This window comes from Gadus macrocephalus, chromosome 6, assembly GCF_031168955.1.
Source record: "Gadus macrocephalus chromosome 6, ASM3116895v1".
NCBI classification, from domain to species: domain Eukaryota; kingdom Metazoa; phylum Chordata; class Actinopteri; order Gadiformes; family Gadidae; genus Gadus; species Gadus macrocephalus.
Window position 1 is genome coordinate 11,325,424 of NC_082387.1, and position 10,000 is coordinate 11,335,423.

Sequence of the window (10,000 nt, forward strand, 5' to 3'; positions counted from 1 at the left end):
ATGTCTATTTCAAATGCAGTTATAGAAATATGGGACAGTTGCTTCATTTTGTTTATATGCTACAGGCCGAAAGACTAAATGTATACGTAACTTACTTGCTCCTTTTAAGTGTAACATTGCTTGGGGAGTCCAATTCCTCCACTGAAAAGGGTGGAAAGTGCTTACAACTCTCTGCTAGTTAGCGATCTATCTCTTCTCTTAGTTCTCTACATGTAGTTTTGTTGCGTGAATGCTGCTGAGGGAGGTAGCATATTTGATTGATTCGCTGAATTGTCCAATCATGTGGTGATAACCAAAAAGAAAAGCGATACCATTGGCCTGGGGCGCACACTGGTGCGACCCGAGGGCGAATTTTCTTGCGCCAATGAAAAGCTGTCTCTGCTTGATAGACAGCAAAAACTTAACGAGCTTTCAACGTGGCCGGCGCCCCTGACTTGGAGGAGGGCTTTATTTCGAATGACCAATAACTAGCCAAGCCCAAGGGGCGGCGCCCTAGCGCCCTCTATTGACCCACCGCCACTGATTGGATAATTGGATAATTGAGCATGAGGCCTAATCCCTACCGGCTCATTATTAATTATGAATCAACCTCTCCTTTAGATAAATGCCGCGGGGGAATTCTTAGCAGGGCTGTAGTTGTCATGGTCTGTCTGTTTCCTTTTCTTGTTTAGGTGTGTTTCCTGGTGTTTCCTGTTTTACTTTGGTATCTCTGTCTTGTTTCTCCCCATGTCCGGTCAAGTTTCCCTCCTGTGTGATTACTGCTCCCTCCCCTAATGTGTTTCAGCTGTTCCTCGTTGATTGCCCTGTTTGGTATTTAAGCCCTTGTCTTTCCTTTGTTCATCATTGTGGTTTTGTTGTGAGTTGTGTCCTGTGTGTTACCGGTGTTACCTGTGTTACCTGTGTCACCTGTGTTATCTGTGTTCTCGGTGTTCCTTGCCTTTTTGCGTTAATAGATTACCCTTTACCTGAACTGTCTGCTATTGGGTCCTACCTGCCTGCCTGCCACCCGCTAACCGTGACACTGGTGGGAATAGTGAGTTTATCGTATCAGATCACAGGCAGAAAACAGGTTGTAAGTCACACCAACCGGAAGAGATTATCCACCTGAGATGATCTGCTTGGAACACTTTCTCCTGCAGCACTGTGTACAGTTTATAAGGACTCAAACCATGCATTCTTATCTTTAATATAAACAGCAAACGTTGGTTTGGAATACCTTCGTAACACCTCTTTTTTTATGAACTATTTCCTTGACAGCTCCCATACTTCCCAATCAAATCATTGTTTGTAATTTAACACTTTGTATGTATTGCTGTTCATGAAACTGTGCTGTATCTAGTTTTTATGCATTCTCATTCTATTTTTTTATGAATACAATTGTAAACTAATTATGATTAAACCTTAAATTGTCAACTATTTGACCAAAATGTAACTCAGCTGTTTTGCATTTCATTCTTGAGTTAATGTTCTTATCAGACGTGAAATTATGAAAAAATATTGACTTACAAAATACCTCATGTCATGTGCAAGAAACGATATTGAATAACCATGCTATGCGAGTGCCTTCTGATTTGTCTATTATTGTCTTTTTTCACAATATTCATTGTAGGCTATTGCCCCCGCCTCCCACAACTTCACTGACTCTGGCGCTGCAAAAAAAAAACGTCACCCTAAAAAGCCAATTATATTTCTCGTGCTCCTTAGTTTGCGTGAAATACTACGTGCAGCGGGAAGAGAGGGAATATAATACATTGATGGCTGCAACAGTAACCCAACACGCTCCCCTTGTTGTGTCAGTCACCATCAGTATCAGTTCCTATGCACTCTACGTGCCTTTCACCGTGACGCACATGTATTTGCTAGATGGAGAGTAAGGGGGGTCTGTCTCTGTCTGATGTAGGGGTGGGAACTAGGGACTCCCTGCATCTCCCGGCGCGAGCGCGGATAAAATGTATCATGCGCGCCCCCGCTGAATCCTCTCCTCCCTGAGTCACACCCACTCCACCACGGTGCTGTGGGGGTAACTGGCGAGCCCCTGTAGAGGATGGGAGGAGAGGACCAGCCCACCACCACACTCATCTGAGAGTGCTGCAGTGAGCGCACAGCGGGAGATTGCTGAGGCATAAAGAACACATAGGCTATCAAAACACTACCATCACTTTGGTCTATGGAAAAACCACCAGCGGCGCCGCATCGACGTTGTTGTTGGCCGACATGGACGATTATTTGCGGAGCGTCAGAAGCACGTTGGGGGTGAGTTGTTCTGAGACCGCGAGCAGTCACAGGCACGGCGATGATTGTGGAATGCTGATAATGAATGAAAACGATGACGTACGCCGGCTGTGCCACAGGCTGCGTCCCTGTTGCTGCACACGAGTCGCGCTCGTCAAACACCGCCTCCCCCCGTATTTACTCGGTTTCTCAAGCACCTGTAGGTTTACAAAAGGGGAGGCAAAAAGCGCGATGACACTGTAGCATTCGACCCAAGACACCGAGCTTGTCATATTTACTGGAAAGCAAGTGTGTGCATTTGGTCGAGGGTCTGCATTCTAAGAGAGAGAGAGAGAGAGAGAGAGAGAGAGAGAGAGAGAGAGAGAGAGAGAGAGAGAGAGAGAGAGAGAGAGAGAGAGAGAGAGAGAGAGAGAGAGAGAGAGAGAGAGAGGCGTGACAAGTTCAGGCGGAGGCTCTCTATCCATCAGCTCTGCGGACCTTGTCTCATCAGCAGAATACATTAACAGCTCTCTCACGTATGCCCATCAAGCGAAGGAGGTTATGTAAAACACCGTGAAGCAAAACGTCAACCAACACCAGCACGATAAGTTTGCTGCAAAGCTGCAGAGCATCACACGTGCATTGATTCTCTCGTAGTATAAAGAGCGCAGTCGTTGTATGGTGGGCTGCTACACTATTTTGTCGTTGTTGTATCTTTAGGCCTATTCTCATTCCACTACAGATACTACCACTATCAACACTGACGTCATGAGCCATTATATTACTTAATTTAAATGACTATGGTTATGAAATGGTTATGTTGTATTCCCCGCTTGTTATGTAATACATTTTTGGGTTCTATTTGTACGCTTTTATAGTTTAGAAGACAAAACCTTAACAGCTATTTCCCTGGTTTAAACGTTTTTAACAATTAGAAGCAAACATTTATTATACCGTTCACCCCTTATACCACCATTCCGTGTATATATTTTTTCTTTCTTTCTTTCATTCTTTCTTTCTTTCTTTCTTTCAAACACACACACACACACACACACACACACACACACACACACACACACACACACACACACACACACACACACACACACACACTCACACACATACACACGCAAGCAAACACACATGCAAACAAACACACACACACACACACACACACACACACACACACACACACACACACACACACACACACACACACACACACACACACACACACACACACACACACACACACACACACACACACACACAAACGCACTATTCATTCTGTATGGCTTGAGTCCAGGGCATCCATACTTCTAATTGGCCTGGCTCCTAGTGGCTACTCTCTCTCCCCTCCTCTCCCTACTTCATCTCTGCAACCTTCCCATAATACACTCCCCTACCCACCAGCACACTCTACTAAACACTCCCCCTACGTATTAATACACCCTCCCCCATACAACACACACTCCTCTATTTACAGTACTACACACTACTACACACTACACATTAATACACACTACCCTATACAAAACACACTCCTCTGTATAAAAATACTACACACTAGTACACACTACTACACACTACCATATAAAATACATACTCCTATAATACTACACACTACCACACACACTCCCCCTGCCCACTACGACTCACTCCCTACACACGATGACCTGACACACTCCCCTATACACTACCACACACTACTCCATACCAAACACACTCATCTATATACAATACTACATACTACACACTCCCCTAAACACTACTCACTCCCCTGTACACGTACCTTTCAAAACATATGCACTCACATGCAAAGTCTTGGAAACACTAGAACACTATCCTCTTGTCCACGCCTACACTGTGTTACACACTCTGACATGCTTCACACCCACTAATTCACTCCCCGGTTACTTTAGCACAGAGACAGATAAATGTGCTGAGTGGATTGATAGTACATCCGTCAACCACTCACACACAAAGACACACACAGACACACACAGACACACACACACACACACACACACACACACACACACACACACACACACACACACACACACACACACACACACACACACACACACACACACACACAAACACATTCACACACTTGCACCATACATACCTATGTGTGCATGCGTGCACACAATTGTAATACATTTGCTAACAAAAAATGAGATTATTTTACTGAGAGGGAATGCCTTTTTACCACGTGATAAAGGAGGGTCTGATTGAATAGCTTTTCCTTTTTTGTATGATTCTAAGGATTGGATGCAATTATTTTACACTCATCAAATATATCAATCAAATATAATAATAATTTAACTATCAATCCATGTGTGTGGTATTGGAATGGTTACGGGCATCTGCAAATGCGTAATGCGGTTTGTAATTGTGTAAGATATGGATACCTGCAGGTGTGTGTTAAGAAGGAAAGGCTTGAGTTACCGTCTCGTATCTTTTCAACCACCTTTGATCATAGTTGTGACACCTGACCCCATAGTTAAACAAGATAGCTTATCCATCTGTCTATTTACTTTGGTTAACGGGCACTGGGTGGGGAAAAGGGAGCGTTTCCTCCACTGACAGAATGGTTGGGTGACGACACTGCTGTGCAGTGAGACCATGTGTCAATGTCTGATAAGGTCTACCTGATTTTGTGACGCAAAGCTAAGGTAAACTTAGACACACACTGTACATACATATATATATATATATATATATATATATATAACCAAGACATTAACTAAGTATAAATATATATCCTTGGTTAATGTCTTTACATAATTTTTCAATTAAATCATTAACAAAAAACTTAATTTTCTTTCTTTTCAGAGCATTTGATTTCTGATGCAAGAGAATTAATACAAATATGACAAAAAATGCCTCTCAAATAAATAGCCCAGCCTAGCCCAGCTTTGAACACGGTGGAGGTTTTTAGTGATTTGAAATATGCACACAGACGTACGCACGCGTGCACACGCACACACGCACACACGCACACACACACTCACAAACCCACGCTCCCTCAGCTGTCTCTTAGTAATGCATCTCTTCCTTTCTGCGGCCATCTAATATTGACCCACTCTCCTTTCCCTGGCTCGCTCTCCTACCCCTCGCTCTCTCTCTTTCTCTCTCGCTCTCTGCTTTCACTCTCTCTCCCTCTCTCCCTCTCTCTTCCTCTCTTGCTCCCCCTCTCCCACCACCTCTCCCCCCTCCATGAAGGCTCTGGTTGCCTTGCCATTCCAGCTCTCTCCTACAGCTTAGTTTTTTAATTAACACTGTTTGGAAAAAATACTGTTAGACATTTCAAATTCCCATCAGTTCATATTCATATCAATTCACCATTCCAAGCAAGCCTCTCTACTGATAATATTGGGCCTTTCTTAATCCGCCTCTGCATTTGAAATGGTAAGTAGAAGACAGGCTCCATCTACCTCTCCAGCTGCCATCCCCTTAGAGTGCTTTACAATTAATGCCTCTTATTTGCTCTCTTCATGCATTTTTCATCACTTATGTGTTTCAGAATGCTGCAGTCCTCTAACACAGTTCTATCTAGCCCTATAACAGCTCCTCCATGTACACTCAGCCTTCCGTTATGAATAAACCCGGCCCAGGCTCGATACTGATATGCCAGAGGGTAAAATGCTGGTTGGTTTGACTGACACAGAGTTCAGATCGGGGACGATTCGGATGCCCCTCCGACAGACAGGACACAGGCGAGATGTTGTAACAGGAGCTTATTGGCAAGTTGAAAAATGAACAAGGCGTCTGCTGACATGTCAGAGCTCTTCCTTGAGTGTGTGTGGTGATCATAGACATACATTGCCTTGGATCGAATGGCAATGTTGCCGCCATAATGTTATGTGTATAATATGATTAAATAAAATTAAATAATTTAATTCTGATGGGAATTGTAAACATTGTAGTCGTTTTTTAATCCAGAACACTGTAGCTGGCTCGTTTATTAGTATTTGTTTAAAGGGCAGTCCCGCCTCTTTATGGATGACAGTGGTGAAGATTTATCCTCGTAATTATTACCCTATGCACTACAGGTATGCAGCCTCACCCAATCCCAGATGAATCAGCGTGACTCATGCCAGGTATGGCCTATATATATATATATATAGGCCATCTATCTAGCCCTACATATATATTTATATATATATATATATATATATATATATATATATATATATATATATATATATATATATAGGCCACACCTATTCCTTCAGATACACATGCAAATGTATTTCTATTACATAGACAATTTTTTTTATTCTTGATTAATGAAAAATGTAGGTAAATTAGTTAACGGAGACACTGTTAACTTTAGATTTGAATAAGTATATGAGCAAATTGTGTGCTCTGATTCTCCCAAAAGCACAAGACATTCATCACTTTATAATGGAATAAAGTATCGTATTGTCTCTACAAATATTATAACTATTTAGAATATAATAGATTCCGGAGGAGTAAATTGTTTCTGTCCAAAGCATTGCCATAAAGTTATAATAGGTCACTCTGGGTAACAAACAAACAAATTTGATGTGTTTTTGTGCATGTGTGTGTGTACTTCCATATTACACATGAGTACAAAGGGGCACACTGGCTACTTACGTAATGACATTTGGTAATAGCTAAATCACTGAATAGTAGTTTCTTGTCTTCGATAAACAAAGTACTGTCTTATCACATCTTAGTAAGATTGATTGGGCATTTGCTCCACACATATTGAAAACAATTTCATACCCATTGCACAAACGTTGTAAAAATAGCCATGAGTCTCGATGATATGCCATCATATTAAGATGCTATTTCATTGATTTACTCCCAGGTGATAATTCTCAGGCTGTTGGCCATCCGTCTTTGGTGGGTAAAGGAAGTCACTCCTTATTTGCTGTAGGCCTCTCTACTTGTTGAGCCGGATCCAACATGGCGGGAAACCCCAGTGGTGTCCTGCCCATACCATCTGTCAGCTCACTGCCACTTCGGCTATATTCAGTCCTTTTACCATCCCCTGTTTACCCATTTAGCAGACCTTTCTCCAAAGTCGTCTTTTCTAGTAAACATGGTCATTGGTCATTAACTAGCAGGTAGTAATCTTTCTAAAGGATGCCCACAGGTTAGGATGTTGACATTCAATTTCAAACCCTTTTCAGCTTGGAGTGTGTGGGAGTGTGTGTGGATGATGGCTGGTTCAAGCGATCCCACCTGGCTGAGTGTGATTGGACTCTGGGGCGTTGCGAGGCTGCACACATCACATGCTACTGAAGAGCCCTTCTCCCCAAGGGAGATGGGGATAGGGACGTGTTTGCCCTGGTAGAATGTGGGTTAGGGTATGGGTTAGGGTTACCCTAACCACAACCCTAACCCTAACCCTACCACAGCATGTTTCTGGCCCTCCGAGGAGCCACCATCGCAGCCCAGCTGAACCTGCAATCACCCCGTCTGCTCTCACCTTCCCAGTCGAGGCAGCAGAAGAGAGTGGTGCAGCCACCCAGGTGGCGTTAAGTGACAGACATTGCTACAGAGTGAAACTACCGAACCACATGACTATCGTGGCCTCCATGAACGGAGTCAGTATTTTCATCCTCGATGGAGCGGGTCGAAGTGCTAATGAAAGTCCACAATTAGTATTTAAGTGGGTGGTAAAGGTTGATTTGAATATTCCTTTTCAAGCCGTACTTTTTCGTCTGGAAGAGCTCTGGCCTGAATAATGCATCGGATAAGTGTAGGCCAAAGCAAAGATATTTTAATGCAGTTAAGGCTGAGTTGTGTTACACAAACTCACACTCAGATCAGCTCCCTTATGCTAGGATCAGACAACACAAATTCGTCATCATTTGACAAGATTTTTGATCTTTTCATGAATGAGCCTTATCGTATGACATTATCGAGGAACAGCGATGAAAACCCAACATGTTTATCCGCCACGAGACCTTGGGGTAGCTAGCTACATTTATGTCTTGTCCTTAACACATTCAACTTTTTGAACGATACAGCCCATACTGTCATCTTTGTCCAAGAATAGGTTCAACAATCTTTTTTTCTTTAGACAAGACAACTTGGCCTTCCGACCCGATGTCCTATGAAGTCACACAAGGTCGTGAAGGGCAGCTAATGATGATTGGTCGGGCCATACTTAGTGATGCCGGTCTCTCAGTCTCCCATCAAGAATCGATGGCATGCCTTCTCCGACAAGGTGACCAAACTATTGTGAAGTCTGACCCCCGAATTAAAAGGTTAACGCAGACAGTTCATGTAGATGTCAGATGATCAGTTAATTAAATGTTATGCTCAGTTAATTTTCTGTCAAACCAAACCTTGAGTTAACAAGCATTCAGAGATGTTTCATAAAGTTCTCCAGCAGAAGTGTCCTCATCTGGCATGCAGCAGAGTAGACCTAATGGATTTCTGCTCAGCGATCCATTTCTTGGTCTGTTGAATCGATGGCTGGTCTCGTCTTGTCCGGTCTCGTCTGCTGGGTAAGCTGGAAATTGGGCTTTAGTGGTGACTCTGATTGTGCATTTCTTATTTTTGGTGCATAGAATTCATACAACTAAAATGATTATTCATTGTCATTTGAATGCAACATCCTGCCTGAAACACGTCCAGTGGGGAGGAGACCTCGGGGAAGACCCAGGACTAGGTGGAGAGATTATATCTCAACACTGGCCTGGGAACGCCTCGGGATCCCCCCGTCAGAGCTGGTCAATGTGGCCCGGGAAAGGGAAGTCTGGGGCCCCCTGCTTGAGCTGCTCCCCCCGCGACCCGACCCCGGATAAGCGGACGACGATGAGGATGAGATCGTGCCTCGAACACGCTCAGCCATTACACACCCCAGTTATGAAAATCAGTGACATTAACTCGCACATTGTGCTGTTCTTCTGTGTGTTTCTGTGTTCTCAAGGCAGGGGGATGGGTCGCTGGCCGCGGCGTCCATATCGTCCTAGGGGGACCAGAGGTAGACGTGGACACGGTGGCCTCCACCTTGAGCCTAGCGCTCCACCTCAGTCAGGTGAGGATAGCTTTCATGTCAAGGTGTACGGTTGAAATCTTTTGGGCAGTTATACTTCTGCACATCAGGGGGCCCCGGTCCCAGGCACGAGATTCATTTACTGCGATGAATGTTCACACCACAAACACAAGCTACACAATGAAACAATAGCAGTATTTTCGGATTTGTATGACATTACAGATTGTATAACTACGCTATGGAGAAGTTAAGATGTCGATTACAGGATGGACAGCATGGATCGATCAGAACAAACAGACTAAGGAACGCAAACAGATGAGGCTAAAAAGCTATCAAACAGAGCATTTCTTAATGGATTCCAACCTGAAAGTGTGCGTGACGCACAGGCCAGCATTAGACAATTTGTTGAATTTTGCGCCTCTCCGCACCCAAACCACAATGGACAGGCGCTCTGCAGCAGCCAATCATAACAGGTTGGCACGGCAGCCCTTTAAGAAACAAGATAAGATATGATGAGACAAGATACAATTTTATTGATTCCCAGGTGGGGACATTCTGGTGTTAGCCGCGGCAGAACGATAGCCGATGAATACAGCTGCATTTAGATTATCGCCTAAAGAATTCCCTCAAAAATAAAATGAATGAAATAGAATAGATGAATAATATACATATAATTGAATAATAAACAATAAACAAATCAACAAATTTAACAGGAGAGCACCTGCAGGCTACAGCTCATCATAAAGATCACATCCCCTTTAAAATCATGTGCAGGCTTAAGCCTACTAAGGGCCAATGAAA

General features: G+C 43.5%; 1 protein-coding gene across 3 annotated transcripts in view; it reads left to right on the top strand.

Annotated features, from left to right (window-relative positions):
• The first annotated feature begins 1,947 nt into the window (after positions 1–1,947).
• The window catches only part of LOC132459507 (uncharacterized), a 46,613-nt gene continuing 38,560 nt past the window's right edge, over positions 1,948–10,000 (top strand). For all 3 annotated transcript variants that reach the window (XM_060054103.1, XM_060054105.1, XM_060054104.1), the window contains exons 1-2: positions 1,948–2,253; positions 9,134–9,241. In XM_060054103.1, coding sequence (XP_059910086.1) covers positions 2,215–2,253; positions 9,134–9,241 — 147 coding nt within the window. In that variant the 5' untranslated portion in view covers positions 1,948–2,214. The remainder of the gene's footprint in view (positions 2,254–9,133; positions 9,242–10,000) is intronic.